The sequence below is a fragment of the Catharus ustulatus genome, chromosome 6 (assembly GCF_009819885.2).
Source record: "Catharus ustulatus isolate bCatUst1 chromosome 6, bCatUst1.pri.v2, whole genome shotgun sequence".
Taxonomy (NCBI): domain Eukaryota; kingdom Metazoa; phylum Chordata; class Aves; order Passeriformes; family Turdidae; genus Catharus; species Catharus ustulatus.
In genome coordinates this window covers 58,666,809-58,685,440 of record NC_046226.1, presented here as the reverse complement: position 1 = coordinate 58,685,440, position 18,632 = coordinate 58,666,809, and the positions used below count along the sequence as shown (strand labels likewise).

The following is an 18,632-nucleotide window of genomic DNA, read 5'->3' as shown; positions in this document are numbered from 1 at the left end:
CAAAAGAAATTATATAATAAAAGTTATAGTCAATAATACAGAAAGCTAAAAGCCTCATGGTTCAGGATTAATGATCCATCTTCAGGTTATGCTTGATTTTAGTTGAACTTGTATATACAGTGCACTAAATCCATTTGTCAATGTGTACTTTCAGCACCAGTGTTGTGTTATGACAGGTACATGACAGGCAAAATGGGTTTGAATTAAAATATTAGTGCAAATTTATGTGGCAAATTCTGTGTTTGACATGTTTTAAAGGAATTAATATTTGCAACATGCAAGAATGTAAAAAAACCCAGATGTCAGATTTATACTGCTTTTGATCAGTTGATACTTTTCCTATGATTTAAATGTAATAATTTCCCATTATTACACAATTTTCCAGGTTAATGAACTATCTAGAACAACAACTTTATTTTGCACTGATTCAGGCAGTTAACAATGCACTGCTTTGCACACATTTTTTAAACCTAATTTATTCTTTTTCATATCATTCTGTACAAAAAAACAAAATGCCCAAGTTCTTTCTTTTCAAGAAATGTGGTAACTTGCTTTCCTGGTTATCCTTTCTACACCAGGTTCTTGCCCTAATTATCTCTAACAAGCTATTACAGTATCAGGTATTACAGTTACCAGTAACGAATACAACTATACAACCTAATTATTTGGAACTTTTTTTCAAATGAGGAAGCATCCCCATCCCACAAATAATTGTCCCCAAGTGGTACAGCTATCATGCACTGTATGATTTATCCTTCCATGGATCTGAAGTAAGTTTGACATTTTAGAAAGCAATTTTTAGACTGGATGAGAATATCTTAAGATATTTACCAGACAAAATATCATTTGTTGCTTGAACGTGAAATTGCTACTTATCAGACAAGATATGTAAGTGCTGCTCATCTTAAGTTTCCACTTTTATGTATATAATATTTAACTAATCATATACATTCATATTCCCCCTAATGCTAGCCTATTGTAGCAATTCTAATAATAATGAAAAAGAGAGCTATACATCTTTATTGCAGAGTTAATTGGTGTTTGTCAAAGGGAAAAAAAGCCAAGGAGAAGATATATATGAAAGGGTATAATAATAAAAGAACACCTATACAGCTCAAGTGCACAGGGTGACCAACTATGATTCTTTAACAACTTGATTCACAGTAGCAATTTCTTCAGTTTTATAATCACAGATAATACATAGTTTTTTAATAATGAGGTGTCAGTGTGTGGAAGAAGAGGTTTCCAGACCGTTATTCTTTCAGACGTTTTCATGGCCTATGCCAAGTGCAGAGAAATATGAGCACTGCCCATTAAGAGGCAGTTTAACTTGTTCAAGCACTTCTGTATACAGAGGACTAAAGGCTGGTTTCTCAAAAGGCTATAGTACAGAAGGTCTGACACATTTTACCAAGTTCATTAAACACAAAATCTACTATGAACATTGAAAAAAAAAAAAGAAGGAAGAATACTCTGTATTTCAGTCAAATATCAAAAACCTAATTCTATTATCTATGCTGTATTGTCATGTCCCTAACATCACGGAGACCTCAAATTCTCCAAAGGCTCTGACCCTAGACCAGTCTCAATCACAGACATAATGTCTAGCTGGCCCTTATTCTTCAGTACTTCTCTGCTCTCATGACAGAGGCATGAACACTTCCAACCTGAAGAAAAGGACAGTAAGAGCAAGATAATTCTACAGACACATTAATTAGGAACAATATGCTCCTGAAATCCCAGAGTTCTGCTCAGTTTGAATGACCTGTGAAAGAAAAGTCTACTGTCATGTAGAACATAGGTCCAGTGAGCTTAATCTAAATGAACACTACCATACTTTTGTGCTGCTACTACTTAAGGCAGTGCTTTTTTTCCAGAGGTAATAATTTTTGGGAATGATGGTTTCTTCCTGTAAAACAGTTATTAAGGAACAGCCAATCATAATTTTAAGAGTAGCGATGTGATATCCAGTTTTATAATTATATTCTGCTTTCTGCAATTGTATTTTAATTACATATAGAAAGAATTTTTGGCTTCAGTCTGTGCACTAACAGTGAATATCAACAGCAGCCATTCACAAATTACAAACTGGCTCTGAGTTAGCAATTCCTCTTTTTATTTCAGTTTTGGTATGAAAGCAGGACATTGAAGTGCCCTTCATTCATTCTTCTGTAAAACTTCCTTTTCACTGAAATTACAGATTTCTTTTATCTATTGAATCAGTTGAATTCAGAAGCAAAATGCAACACTGGAGATGGAATTTATTAGGACAGTTGTTAATCACTGCAAATCTTGACTGTACTATAATGTTTGAATTTATTGACTCAAAATACTTTTCATCTCTTTTTTTTCCCCCTCACACTTTCTTTGAAACTGCCCCTCTCATCTTGCAAGACTGGAGTATTCCGTATGGCCTATTGTCAAGTTCATTGATCCATTCTGGCAATTTTGATTCGGGTGTCCCAGATTATTTTATGGTTTTTATATAATTTTATTTTCCCGCTGAAAGAAAGTATGATAAACAAACCCCATATTACTGTTTAGTGGTGTATTACCACAAACTCACTACCAGTGCCTGACAGGTAAATAATCCAACGAATTGGCACACTCATTTATTTTAAATGCAAATCCGTCTTCATTGTAGATTTGTTGTGCAGACACGATCCATTTACCAAGTGATATAATTTTGTTACTCAGTAAAATATAGGTGCTTCCTAACTAAAAAACAATTTGACATCAGAAACAGTCTTAAAAGTATCCTCAAAACTTCTCCTAATCTTGCAAGGAATTTGAAATCTTCCTTAGTTTCAGTCTGATGTTCTTATAGGACAAACTTTCAAAGATGTTACAAAAAACCCCCACCCTGGAGAGAAATCATACCTTGGTGCTTGCCACTTGAAATGGAACTTTGGAGCCCTTTGTATTTGAGGAAGTCAGCTTCTCAGCTGGTTTTGAAGAGGTTACATTAACTGTGGGAGGCTGATTGTGCAGAACAGAAGACAGGCAAAGCTCCACAGTCTCCTTCAGAGCTTTCAGCTGTGACTCCTAGGGAAAATAAGAAACCATCACTTCTCTAAGATATGCTATGATGAACACAACTGCTTACTTTCTCTATCTGTATTAAACCAAACACTTATGAGCAGCTGCTGCATTTTCTTATTGATGAAGGGAATTAAGACTGTCTAAAGCAGTATTTTTTTGTGATTAGGTTGCTGTACATTAGACACCAAACTGCCTAGGAAGTCACTGCACTCTCTTCTCATCCCTTCATGCAGTTTTATCCACATTGATTAGTGCAAATAATACTTTAATGCAATTTTTTTCTGAAAAGAAAGTTACAATTTATAAAATATCACACAGTATCTAGCCTTTTATGTATAATAGCTACAGAAAGGTCATAAGTACTGCAAGACACAGACTTTGCATGGAGTTTAGTCAATAACATTTCAAATAATTGGTATTTTTCCACATTATAGATAGATTTTAATCCAACTAAGATGGCTTCCCTCATGAGCATATTATACTTTTGCACTATATACTAAAGAATACATAGGTCTTTTTAACAGTTAAGAATACATTGGTCCAGACCCACTACTGTTTATTAAGCCAAAATAAAACTTCTAAGTGGTGAGGTGCTTGCAATTCACGTTAAAACATTTTTATTTTACTCCCAGACACATAGATAGATATACTAATGGAAACAGAAGTCTGTAATTGAAATACACTGTGAGAGCAAGAACAATGAGATAACTATAGCAGTGGGGAAATAATATTTTAAATCTTTGTTTCATCAAATCAAAATACATGTGAAATGTTAGCCACTGAGATAATTCCTTACACTAACTTCAAGGAGAGGTTAGCAGCATTAGCATTAAAAAACCACCTAATTTCTAGTTTTTTTATTTTTATTAAAAATGCACCTGTAAATACAGAATGCATTCATATTTCAATAATGAAAGATTTTTTAAAGGTACATACATCAAGGTATGCCATGGCAAAGCTGGTAGAAAACATATGTATGTGTGATGGAAAACGTGTATATAACATTACACACTACATATCAAGTATGTGAAATATTACATATAAAATATAAAATTATTTTATAGTCATATTAATCCTAAGCAATGGTATACACAGCATGTTCTAGTTTATTTCCTTAGCAAATATTTCAGAGAACATGACAAATACTCTGTTTTACATCAGATAAACTTACCCTGAACTGAAAGCATAGATGCATCCCAAAATTTGGAAAAAAAGGGAATGTTTCTTAAAAAAACCTTAAACAAAGCCAGTTAGTAGAGTGTATTAAAATAATAGGATAAAAGGCAACCATAGAAAGGCTATTAATCAGAACACAATAGGGAAAATTAAAGATATAGGAGATGAAATATGTTATGACCTGCCCCTTAAGGCAAGGGTAACTCAGATTCTTGGTAATAGATCCCTTGGGGCCGATTAGAGTGAAAAAACACAATTTTTTGTGTTTTATATGTATTTATATGTTTTATTTTAGAATAATTTTGTTGTGATGGAAAACAAATATGTAACAGTTGTGGCTATTACTTACAGTAACATATTAATACACAAGCATACATATAATACAGGGAAGGGAAGTTCCAGGGAGGGGAGGCGAGGGGACTCCTATCACATGGCTGGATCCACAGAATCATCAAGGATGGAAAAGACCTGGAAGACCATCTGTCAACATAGCACCATTTTAATCACCCCTACACCCAAATGCATATCCAGATGCCTCTTTAACACTTCTAGAGATGGTACCTCCACCACCTTCCTTGATAGCTCATTCCAATGTCTAATCACTTCTGCAGTGAAAATAAAATTTCTAATTTCTAATCTGAACCTCCACTGGCACAATTTAAGGTAATTTCCTCTCATCCTTTCACTTGAGACATGGCAGAAGAAACCAACCCCTGCCTCATGACAATTTCCTTTCAGACAGCTGTAGAGAGCAATAAGCATGAGCCTCCTCTTCCTCAGACTAAGCAATGCCAGTTCCCTCAGATGCTCCTCAGAAGACACGTTTTCTAGGCCATTCACCAGCTTTGTTTCCCTTCTCTGAACTCACTCCAACACTAAGATGTTGTTTTTTTTAGTGAGTGGCCCAAAACTGAACACTATGTGAGGTGTGCCCTTACCAGTTCTGGTACGGGAGAACAATCACTCTCCTAGTCCTACTGGCCACACTGTTCTTGATATTTGGGATCTGGTAATGCAAAATTTGTAGACATTCTAGGGGTCCATGGTGGGAAATAGAAAAGTGCTGTAGTGTAAAACTTATGAAAAAACACTAAGTCTACAGTCAGCACAAACAATAAATATCTAAATCTACTAAAAATCAGTGTAACATTTTTTGAGCTTTTTTTTTTTTCCTTAATTTGACCATCCTCTTTTTAAATAACTTTGCAGATGTACTTAACTTCACATATCATGATAAGTTCCCCTGATTTCAGTAGAATCACTCCCAGGTACAATTCAGATGCAACTTAGTATGCATCTAAATAACTGCAAGGCTTTCATTTGATTTTGTCAAATTACACCAAAACATCCACAGCTGATAGAGGTACACATGATTACATTGCATTACACTTCTTACTTTGTCAAGGGCTGCATTTTCCAATTTGTCTTTTGCAGCTGATAGTTTTTGCTCCAGATCTGTTAGCTGTTGTGCCTGTGGGAATCAAGAAAAAAAGCTGATACAATCTGCAAGCCATTTTTTCCATGTGAGAGAGGAAAGAATACAAATTTTACAAGTAATATGTATGGATTGGGTCAGATTTGCTTTTCCTGAGGGGAAAAAAAAATATGGTCAAATGAGCATTCACACTGATGGAAATGCAAATTTCAAATAATTAAATGTCAATAGCAAAATTCTATACTAAAATATTTAATATTATGCCATAATATCCTTCTAGAAAAGTCAAGGTATTCAAATGACTTTAAATTATTTTGTTCAATTGTCTGACTTCTGAGTAAAATTTGAACGTTATTTTGCAGTTCTAAACATTGAAATGCCAACATTAAGCTAATTTGGGATAAACAGACAAATTTGAAAACACCTAAACATTCTTTCATGCAGACACTTATGAAATTGTATTACCTATTAGTATACAAGGAGGTAACCTTTTATACTAATAACCTTTTTTTTTCTCCATATATTTTCCTGGAAATATAAAAGGAAAATCCACAGGAATAGTTAGCTATGCAACTACGTAGTGGGAAAGCATTTTGGGAGACTTGTGTTTGAAATCAGGATCAGGTTGGTAGCCTGCACCCTGAGTAGAAGGATTTCTGGCTCTATATAATGTATATGTCATGTATACTTAATTTCATGTGACATGTCTTTAATCCTAACTTTTCAAGTTAGTGACTGCACAGACAGCATAAATCACCATTTGTTATGGTTAAATGGGCAGAAGTAGCATACTGTCTAATTTTACATGATACAGACTCAGTCAATCTTGTCCTATATGACCCTAGTGCTTCCTGCAGATTGCACCAAACTGAAATCACTCTCCTCTCATCCAGAAGTACATATCATGTATGGAGCACAGGGATTCAGAAGATACTTTTAAAGGTTCAGTAAATAAAGACAATTATTTTCTCTCTCCTTCCCGAGGAGGTATATAAACCCAGACTACTCACTTGAAGGAAATACATTCTCTGCAAGAATTTTCTGTTTCAGGGAAGCAGAAGCTCCCAGATTCCTGTGGTTCTCAGCCTTGTCATTAATAACACATTACTATGCATTCAAAAGGAATAATAATTCTTTTGCTGTTGTACTTGCCAAAAAACCAGGCTAGCCATTGTTTTCCCTGTTTGAAAAGGGAACCATAGAGAAGGATACTGGACTAGCCAGTTATCTTTTCTCTCTGAAATTCTGATTAAGTAAATATACATTTTGTACATGCAGAATAATAGGATAAAATCATAATTTATCAGATAAAGAACAACACATTTTTATTTCAACCCAACATTTAAAGTATATTTTCCCTCAACAGCACCCCATGCTCCCAGGTTTCTGGAGTTCAATCCCAGCCAGAGATTTTTTTCCTCGACAGACTTTTCAAGATCTGCACTCTGCTCCTTGTAGCATAGCTTAATAGATAGCCACACTACACTAATGCTGTTAAGTGTAAATCCTATGAAGGTGGTTAAGCTGGTCTCATAGATGAGGTGATGAGCTTAGGCAAGCCTCCTCAGCAGGCAGCAAATATGATATTTATTAGCATTAGGCATAGGCTGTACTGCCAAATGAAATGTCAAAAGCCAGAACTTTCAGTTCCCAACTCATGTAAAGAACTTAGTTGCATTTTAAAACAGGATTAGGCATTTATCTTCAGATATATCACTAGAGTCACAGTTTCATTAGTCAAAACCAAACTTGTTTCAGAGTGGAAGTCAACTGTTTGTTCAGATGTGGGAAAGTCTCTTGTGAATTGCAGTCAATAATTTCCATTGCATCACACTTCTTACAGGCAACACCAGTCAGTGTCACAACATACATATCAGACTAAATGTTTGGTCTTTTAGTCTGGCAACAGAGAATCCACTACAGAAATAATCCTTTCATTTCATCAGTTTGCAAAATTTAAGTGGACTTATCAGTGGTTTACTAGAGAAAAAATTACTAAGCTACAAGAAATTGCTAGAGTTCAGTAACTTTTTGGATTTTTTCCTAAATGCAGGATACTATAGCTCTCACTATAAACAGGGCCACAGACAATGTTTGAAAGACTGAACATTGACTCTATGTGATGCAGAGAGACTTCTCATAGAACTAGACCAAGAAATTTCTCACATCTTTAACAATTTTATACTGTTATGTATTAAACGTATTAAATTATTTTTCAGTACAGCTATTTTTTTTTTTTTTTTTAGTAGTTTTACAAGGTAGGAAGAGACCTCCAAGATCCTTGAGTTCCAACCCAGACCAACACCTCAACTAGACAATGGCACCGAGTCTTTTTTTAAACACATCCAGAGATGGTGATTCCACCACCTCCCCGGGCAAACTATTCCAATACTTTATCACCCTTTCTGTAAAACACTTTTTCCTGATATCCAACCCATATTTCCCTTGGCACAGCTTAAGACTGTGTCCTCTCATTCTGTCAGTTGTTGCCTGGAGAAAGAGGCCAACCCCCATCTGACTACAACCACCTTTCAGGAAGTTGTAGAGTGATGAGGTCACCCCTGAGTCCCCTTTTCTCCAGGCTAAACAGCCCCAGTTCCTTCAGTCATGCCTCACAGGGCTTATGTTCCAAGCCCCTCACCAGCCTCACTTGTTGCCCTCCTCTGGATGCACTCATGTGACTCAAAGTCCTTCCTAAACTGAGGGGCCAGAACTAGACACAGCACTCGAGGTGTGGCCTCACCAGCGCTGAGTAGAGGGGCAGAGTGACCTCCCTGCTCCTGCTGGCCACACCATTCCTGATCCAGGCCTGGGGCCATTGGCCTTCTTGGCCACCAGGGCACACTGCTGGTTCATGTTCAGTTGGCTGTCAACCCGCACCCCCAGATCCCTTTCTGCCTGGGCACTGTCCAGCCACACCCTCCCCAGCCTGTAACACTGCAGGGGGTTATTGTGGCCAAAATGCAGGACTCGAAACTTGGAGTTATTAATGTCATCCTATTGGATTTTGCCCATCCATCCAACTGTTCCATGTCTCTCTGCAGAGCCCTCCTACCTTCCAGCAGATCAGCACATGCTCCCAGCTTAGTGTCATCCACAAATTTATTAATAAAGACTCAATACCCTCATCAGTAAAAATACTGAACAGAACAGGCCCCAGCACTGACCCCTGACAGACACCACTGGTGACAGATTCCCGGCTGGATGCAGCACCGTTCACCACCACTCTCTGGGCCCGGCCATCCAGCCAGTTCTTAACCCAGCACAGAGTGCTCCTGTCCAAGCCATGGGCTGCCAGCTTTTCCAGGAGTATTCTGTGGGAGACAGTGTCAAAGGCCTTGCTGAAATCCAGGTACACAACAACATCCACAGCCTTTCCTGCATTCGCCAGGCAGGTCACCTGGTCATAAAAGGAGATCGGGTTGGTCAAATATGACTTACCCCTCCTAAATGCATGCTGGCTGGGTCTTGGCCATCCCGTAACTGCTGCATAACACTCAGTATAAGCTTCTCCATAACCTTATCAGGCACTGAGGTCAGGTTAACTGGCCTAAAATTACCAGGATTCTCCTTCCTAACCTTTTTGTCAATGGGTGTCACACTGGCCAGCTTCCAGTCATCTACAACTCACCAGTGAGCCAGGACTGTTGGTAAATGATGAAGAGCGGCTTTACAAGCTCATCTGCCAGCTCCCTCATCAGCCTGGGATGGATTCCATTTGGTCCCATAGATTTATGAACATCCAAGTGGCTCAGCAGTTCTCTGACTGCCTACTCCAGAATGGCAGGGGGACCATTCTGCTCCCTGACACCATCTTCCAATCCAGGAGGACAGTTGTCCTGAGGACAAACTATCTTCCCACTAAAGACTGAGGCAAAGACGTCAAGCATTTCTGCCTTCTCCTCATCTGTAGTTACTAAGTTCCCTCCTGCATCCAATAGAGAACAAAAACTGGTCTTATCTTTCCTTTTACTATGAATATATTTGTAAAAACTTATTTTATTATCCTTTACAAAAGTTGCCAAATTAAGTTCAAAGTGAGCTTTTGGTCTCCCTAATTTTTTCGTATGTACCCTAGCAACTCCCTTTAAGTGCAGTAATTTCACACGTATAAGATGCACCCTTTTGACTAAAATTTTGGTCCGAACCCGTAAGTGCGCCTTATACCCCGGAGTGCCTTATAGATGAACAAAGTTTGGAATTTGCTGTCCCGGAAGTGTGAGCCGGGCTGAGCAGCGGAGCCCCGCCGACCCTGCCATCCCTTGCACCACCCGCCACGTCCCACTCCTGGGGCCGTGCCGTGCTGCGGGCGCGCTGAGGCCCCATGGCCCTGCCTGCTGCGGCTCCACCGGGCTCACAGCCCCCGGCACGGCGCCGCGCTCACCACACGCACACGGCACGGCCACGGACACCAGAGGGCATGGGCTCCACACTCCTGCCCACTGCTGCGCAGTGCCCGGGGCAGGGGCTGGGCAGCGGCACCTCCAACTGCACGGCCCCTCCGGGTGGCTCCGCCAGGTTTGCAGCCCCTGACCAGCCACGGATACTGGCGGGCCCGGGCCCTGCGGCCCCGCCGGGCGCGCCCGCCCTACCCTGGCATCTCCATGGTGGAGGCCCTGTCGCCTACTCGGCTTGGCAGCTGCCGGAAAGGTTTGAGTATTGAAGTGATCTCAAAACAATATCCGTTTCACATGGCGCAGCAACAATCATGAAGCTCACAATGAAATGACCATGAACAGGCACGTACACGCGTTGGGGGGTTTTTACTTTTTTCCTCTGTGGAGAAATTTTTCCCATTATCATACTAACAAAGCTGGATGTCAGTCTGATTGGCCTTCCCCCTAACTATTACCCATAAGCATTCAACCTCATCATCACTAGTTTCAATACCCACGCCATCAAAAGCCTCCCTAACGCAAAGTGCCACCCCTCCACCTCCTCTCCCTTTCCTGTCTCTTCTGAAGGGCTTGTAGCCACCCAGTGCAGCACCCCAGCTGTGTGAATCATCCCACCATGTTTTCATGATTGCGACTACATCATAGCTCTGCTGTTGCACCATGGCTTCCAGCTCCTCTTGTTTGTTACCCATGCTGTGTGCATTGGTGTACATGCACCTCAGTTGGGCTACTGATTTCACCCCAAACTCAGGTTTATCACCCTTGGGCCTGCTTTCAGACCACCCAAATGCATCCCCTTCCCCCTTCAAACCCAGTGTAAAGCTCTCTCAACAAGTTCTGCTAGTTCATAAGCTAAAATTCTACCCTTAAACAAAGAGATGGAGCCCATCAATTTCCAGCAGGCCAGGTGCCATAGATGTTGCCCCATGATCAAAGAACCCAAAATTCTGCTGAAGACACCAACCCTTGAGCCACTTGTTAAAAACATGGGCTGTCTTATTCCTTTCAACATTTTTCTCCATCACCAAAGGGACTGAGCAGAGCACTACTTGTGCTCCTGCCTTATCAGCCACTTGACCTAGCATCCCAAGGTCCTTTTTTGTTGCCCTGACATTCCTTTTTCAATTTCATCGCTACCAATCTGGAGTATCAGCAGTGGACAGTAATCAGAGGGCCTGATCAGCTCAGGGTGTCTCTTGCTAGTATCCCATACCTGAGCCCCAGGGAGGCAGCAGACCTTCCTGTGGGTTGGGTCTCGTCAAAATATGGGGCCCTCTATTCCCCTAAGAAGGCAGTCACCCACTACGACTACCCTTCTTTTCTTTTTAATGTCAGAGGTAGTGATCCATCTGACAGACAAAATGTAATTGAGAGGCTCACTGGGTAGATAATTTTTTTCTATGTCCTCTGGCTGACCTAGATCCAGGGCCTCAGACCTATTCTGAAGTGGCACCTGGGTAGGTGATGGGGGTGTCAGGAGAAATTCTTATTACCTCCCCAAGCAGGAACCCATTTCCATTCCCCTTCATCTACCAGGTGTCCTCCTACTGCTTGACAGTGGGAGGCTTGGGAGTCCTCTGGGTCCTGGTGGGCCTCCTCAAGGATGGAAGGGTGGAACTCCACCAATCTATTTCCCTTTGACTTTCCCTAGTACTTCTTAGTCTTTCTACTTCCTCCCTAAGCTCAGTCACCATCCAAAGGAGATTATTAACCTATTTCACACTGCAGGCAGGTTTCTTCTGCAACACCTCTTGGAGCCACTGATAAGCTCAAATACTCCAAGCAGGAATGGGACTGGACAGACACATCCTTTTTAGAGGGTTCTATTTCCCTACATACACTTTTACTAATTGCAGTTTGACTGTATAAAAAACATTACTAACAAAACACAGAAACCAACCAATCAACAGAGACAACAAAGAACCACACTAGCAGAAGGAAACCTGCAGCCCTCCCTGCTTACCCTGCCTACTTGAACTGCTGCACAAACTGCCGTACCACACTCTCAGAGCTGTGGCACAGCTCTATTTGCCCACTCCTGTTGGCAGCGCCCTCTTAATCACCCTGCCTCTCACTGGAGGGAAACCCTACCATGTGCCTGTGTGGCTAAAAGAACCTAAGAACACATGCTCAATTAAATAAAGAGAAACAACATCATAAAAACTGTATCGAACAATATAATGTCAATTGCCAGTAAAAAGGAAATTACACAAAGTAAAAGATGACAAATGCAAGGCTAGGATGGCACCTGTGATAGTGTGCGTTGCTGAAGAATTAGAATCAGATGGAAGATGGTAAGGCCCATACAGCTAGGCAACTTCTTCCTTCAGCACCATCAGTGTTACAGTTTACATCAGCAGAAAACCAGAACTACAGTTATGATTTAGAAGGTGTCTGGTTTTCTTCAGTACATGCATTACATAGGCATCTGAAAATCTGGGTAGTTGATAGAACGCAGGCAGTGGTTGTTAGAAGTGACTACAGTTTTCTTCCTTGCAGAGGAATGTCTGGTGCTATATAACACATTGAACTCAATGACACTGTTTCCATATCAAAAATCAAGTTGGAGGAAAAGTACTTAAGTTCTTTAATAGGCATTTTATGTGACAAAGAATTACTATATTGTTGTAACACTGTCCGCATGCGGGAAAGCATTTGTGGTTTATGGGTTAAAAGTTATTGTTCCAGAGAACAGGTTTCAAATGTATTAGTGAAGGTTTTCTGAATACATAATTTACCAAGATTTATTTTCACTTTTCCTAACACTGTCATGTGTTGCTGGACTAAAATTTTCTGTAACATTCATCTATATTTATTTAATTTCACAGAATGCTGAGCAAATAGCTCAGTGATATCAATCCCACTGATACCAAGTAAGAATAAAATTCTGGCATTAAAAGTGCATTTTGATGAACTATTCATTTGAAAGTAGTGATAATTATTTACATCTTAGTACCAAATCAGCAGAATAATCAGATTTTTTTCTGAAAGTTTTTCTCTCTCAAGGCTAAATTCATATTGCAATACTTTCACTGCTGCTGCAATTAAAAAGGTTTTTAGGGAGCCTAAATGAACTAACATGACTTTGATGCTGAATAAAGAAAAGGACGAACACCAATAGGACTAAACAAGCCCAATTCCAATAAATTGCAAAGAGTCTTTTAAAAAATCAGCCTGGAAGAATTAAAAAAAGTATTAAATCTCTCTTAGGTGTTCTTATAGAATGTCTTTGACAGGAAGCAGTGAGTTATATAGAAGCCTTCTAATGCCTAAAGGGTGCCTACAGGAAAGCTGGAAAGGGACTTTTCACAAGGACATGGAGTAATAGGACAAGAGGCTGTAATCTGAAAGAAGATAGGTTTACATTAAATGTTAGGAAGAAATATACTTTTTGTTCAATTCTTTACTGTGAGGATGTTGAAGCATTGGCCCAGGCTGCCCAGAGAAGTTGTGGATTCTCCATCACTGGAATTGTTCAAGGCTAGGCTGGATGGGGATTTGAGCAACACCATCTAATGGAAGATGTCATTGCCCATGGTGGAAGGAGTTGACACAAGAAGGTGTTTAAGGTCCCTTTCAACAAAAACCATTCTCTAGCTATGAAAAACATATTATTTCATCCTCTGAGCAATTACTGTCAGCAAAGTACACTTCTAACTCAGATGAATGTACTAACCTTTACTTATGATGAATCACATTAGACTAAATGCCTATGTGTCTTTGGAATAATGACTTTGAATGATGAAGAATTTATAAATAGCATATTAACTAATATTGAGATGTTCATATTCCTCAAAGTCACTTGAGCAATAAAAAGGGGGTGAGGCAAGTTTTGTTATCTGAAAAAACAGTAGCTAGAAGCTTTATGCTTATCACTTCCTTAGTTACATCAGAAAAAATAAAAACATCCACTAGCAGTCTTTTGTGTACCACTGCAGAAGCTATACCTTTTGTTTGTTCTAGAAAAATATTTTTTTCTTGGGGCAAACATAACCATTTACATAAAAGGAATAAATTACTGTTGGATTATGCATTGTTGATGACATTGTGATACATTCCAAATACAGCTTCTGAAAGTGTTCTTCTTGGTATTTTACCCTAAAAATTAGAGCCAAACTTCCTTCTTCTTCCTAAACCTAGCTAGTCGATAGGCTTTTCAACTGACCTCTCCCCCTGTAAGTCCTCCTATTTCTTCTTGGAAGTCAGATAAAACCTTCAGTGTCTCATCTCTGAGGTGAGTTACTAAACTTTTCTGAAGGTATAGTCCAACAAAACCGGGGTGTGACTCTAGTTCTGTGTAAGATTTAACAAACTATACAGTACAATGACTAACTGGAAAAAGAAAAAGTATTTTTTCCTGAAAAGTGCCAGAAAAAGGACCACTTTGAATCCAACACTTGGTGTGGGCCAGAGGCCACGTGTCACCTTTCAGTTGTATTTGCATCCTAATATGTTCACTGTTACTAGAACGATACAAAGTCTGCTCTTAGAATGTTGCAGGCCAAGTGTTAAAAGAACAGGTCAGGTGGGTAATGCAGTCAGACAACTGTATAGATAGCTACTACAAATACTGCATGCTTACTAGCACAGCCAAAAGCGGGTTTTAGGAGGATTTTAACCCTGTTTCCTCCAGCAATTTTATACAGCATGACAACATGGAATAGAAAATAATAGTGTTCCCTCTTGCTATTATTGGTGCTGATACTTTTTTGTGTCTGGTGGCTTATTTTAATCCGTTCAAAACCCTTAAGGAAAAGGACTTAATCAAATTCTTTTCCTTATGCAAAATTTCAAAGGTTTGGTTTTTTTTTTCCCCCAGAAAAGACTAAGTTGTGGTTCATGCTAGGATTACTCAATGTGCAGAGATAAACATAGTCATGTTGGGTTATCTTTATTTCAAGGCACAATAAATGGAATTGCATTTGGTTATTTCAAAGCTTTTAAGAACATATTTTCCTTCATGCAAAGGATTACTATCAAAGACAACATGCTACCACATATACTACTTTGAATTAATTAGAAAACATGACTGCAATATAGCAATGCAAGTCTTTGAACAAATCAAGCAGTAGCCCTTGGGCCAGTTTGACCAGGGTAAGATGTAAAAAAAATGTGCTCTAAAGTGTAACTGGAGAGAATGCCTCTACCTGGAGCCTCTGACAGAAAACATCAGAAAAGATTTGAGGCTGACTCCTAGATTTTTCAAGTTGGGGATACAGAGGATTTGAAACTCGCTATACTCCTATGGAAAAAGGAAAATTATCACAGGCTGTCCAGAAAGCAAAGATTTTGGAATGTCATCAGAGAAGAAGGTAACATGCTGAAGAGGCCCCACAATATAATAAATTACCCGAAAGTGAGAAGCAATATACATTGTTTACTGATGGATGCTGCCATCTTGTGGAAAGGCATCAAAGATGGAAAGCAGCTGTATAGAATTCCTTCAACAAGTCAGAAACTGCTTAAGGAGAAGGTGAATGGTTCCAGCTTGCAGAGGTAAAAGCTACCCAACTGCCTTTAGCAGGCTTAAGGAGAAAAATAGCCAATAACTTAACTATTTTGCAACAGAAGCAGAATAGCTGTCAGTGCAGAGGTAAGCCCATCTGGGCTGCCACATCGTGGCAAGACTGATGCCCAGGTGGAGAATCTGGTTGTGATGTTATGTCACACAGATACTTATGTACCCAAGAGAGCTGGCAGATTGAGGATGTAACACTCCACCAAAATCCTGAAGGCAAACACCATTTGCTCACAACAGTGGAAGCAACCACTGGTTAACAGAAAACATCATGTGCCCCATGCCACCATCAAGATGATGGGTAATGCAGGAGGATAGGGAAGTCCAGTGTGTGCCTCAAGAAGATTTGATTTTGGGTAAGAATAGCCAATAAATTTAACTGTATGATGTCAATAACTACATAACAGTGTGTATTAACACTACTGTAGTGGCTAGACATGTATCACCACACTGAACACCTTGGGATATTTATCTTAAAAACATACATCCTGAGGTATATGAATCTGACTTCCCTCTGATCATCCCATTAATGAAAACTGAACCAGTGCAGCTTCAGAATTGACTTCAGCAAGTGTCATAGTTAAATCAAGATGGACAGGGCTGGTATCACCACCAGCTCTTTAATTATCATTCCCACTAGTCCTTTATTCACAAATTCTACATGCCTTGTTTTACAGACCTTTTTCTCACACTGCTCTGACTTTTTTGCTTATAGAATTCTCTCTGATAACTCTGACTTCTTTCAGTCTGCATGGCTGGCTAACCCCAAGCAGTCCTTTGCCTGGCCCTGTCTGTCCCTCACACACTATCTTTTTACCTTATCTATCCCTTACACAACCACATGTTCCTTACCTCCTCACAGCACAGCCAGCAGCCACCTCTTACTCCATCAGACTCTCAAGCTCCAACTTCAAGTGCCTGTAACTTGTGACCAGCTATCCCACTCCTTTATATCCTCCAAACTGATTGGCCAGACACAGATGTTTCCACTTCTTGGTAATCAGTACAGCTGCAGGTCATTGGGAAAGATTCCTTCCTGCACTATCCTTTCAGCCTAGCTATCCACTAGCAATTCTGCAACATAAAAACAATCCAACACTTCACACCATCTTTTCTGCTTGACAGACTGTTGTTAGGAATGGAGGTAAAAGTCATGGACTAAATCAATTGGCAGACATTTTTGTTGACATTTTATGGACATTTGACAGAGGTGTTCCATAGACTACAGGAATGATGCCTGTATATCTATCTATCTAAAGTAAATAAATAGGGAAGGTGATAGAGTATTGAGAAGCATGAGACTTGGCATGATGTAAATGGTACAAAATAAGGTGGTATGGTCCTGGCTTCAGCTGGCATAGACTTAATTTTTTCTCAGTAGCTGGTACAATGCTGTGTTTTGGATTCAGTGTGAGAATAATGTTGATGACACACTGGCTTTTTTCTTGTTGCTAAGTAGTGTTTATTGTAAGAAAGGAACTTCATTTGTGTCTCATACTCTGCCAGTGACAGGGTGCACAAATAAGCTGGGAGCGTGCATAGCTGAAACAGGTGACCTGGATTGGTCAAAAGGATATTCTATAGAATATCATGCCTTGTATATTAACTGGGGCAGTTATCTGGAAGAGGAGTTTGGCATCAAATGTGGTGCTCAATTGTGGTGAGCAATTGTATTGTGCATCGCTATGATTTCTTTTTTTAACCCCTTTTGTTATCATCATTATTATATACTATTATTATTATATTTTACTTTTGTTTCAATTATTAAACTGTTTTTATTGCAACCTAGCATGGTCACTTCTAATTCTCTTCCCATTCCCTAGAGTGTTGGGGGGATGATCAGGCAGCTGCATGGTGTTCAGCTTCCATCTGGGATTAAAACACGACAACTTCCTAACCAAAGCCCCTATAATCTAGATAAAATTTTTTACATACAGTTTTTTCAAGGCTGTGAAAATACACTATATCACTCATCAGGGAAAAAAGTTCCCTATCAAAAAAAAAAGCTAAGTTAAAAAAAAGCCTTGTGCTTCATGAAAACAAATAGCACTCGCAATACAGAGATAAAAGACAATGTAACAAAAGATCAGGAAATGCTGTTATCCTAACTATGTTGTCTCAATGGGGTAACTATCTGAAAAGTAAACATGCCATCACTCATCAACTATAGAAGTTTATGCAATAGCCCTAATATATTTTATAAAATTAAACTAAGAAAATTTCAATTTCCTGTCTCTCCCAGGGACTTCAGATTCTCTGTGAAAAAAACTCAATAATATCCTGTCTTAAAGCATTTTTCTACATCAAATAAACAATCCAATCACAAATAATTTATAAACCTGAAAATCAACATCACACATGCAGGGATAAAGTTGCAAAAACATATTGACTTGATCAAAGAAAAAAAAAATCCCAAAGTCCTTAATCAGCAGAAGCATTATTTAATAAAAAAGCATCATAAGCCTTCTTACTTCGAATAAAAAAAGAAGTTAACCAATAAAGAGTGAACTGCAAAACTGTAGGGATCACAAACCATAACGACTAAGTCATACACTCACTACACCATAAAGTAGAAATACATCAATGAAAATGCAACAATCTCTATTCTCAGAGGTCAGAAAAAAAATCAGTTCTCATTCATCACGTATTAAACCACAAAACACTGCACATCCAAAGCCATGGTCGGGTAAAACACCCAACCTGGCACAAAGTTTATATTCAATCCCATTATTCTCATAAGATCAAAAACTGACTTCTGTAAAATTATGACATTTTTAAAATCTAAAAATAAAAAGAATAATCATCATATAACAACCTCAAACATTAATAAAATCTACACTATACTTCTCTTTCCTATGCCACCTATACATGAATGAACTGAACAGGGAACTAAACATACACTAATTAAATATTCTTGTGACATCAAACTCGGTGTGTCAGAGAAGACAGGGTGTGTGAGACTGGAAAAAGTGATGTCTCAAGACATTTTTGGGTGCATATGTGACAGGTCAGGCCTTGCCCCAGAAAGACAGTGCCCTGCCCCACACTTCCCATCCTAGAACCT

At 39.2% G+C, this 18,632-nt stretch overlaps 1 protein-coding gene across 2 annotated transcripts in view; it reads right to left on the bottom strand.

Moving 5' to 3' along the window:
* Positions 1-18,632, bottom strand: part of LUZP2 (leucine zipper protein 2) — a 112,533-nt gene that overhangs the window by 23,339 nt on the left and 70,562 nt on the right. For both annotated transcript variants that reach the window (XM_033062543.1, XM_033062542.1), the window contains exons 8-9: positions 5,615-5,689; positions 2,881-3,045 (exon numbers count right to left, since the gene is read on the bottom strand). In XM_033062543.1, the coding sequence (XP_032918434.1) occupies positions 2,881-3,045; positions 5,615-5,689 (240 nt within the window). The remainder of the gene's footprint in view (positions 1-2,880; positions 3,046-5,614; positions 5,690-18,632) is intronic.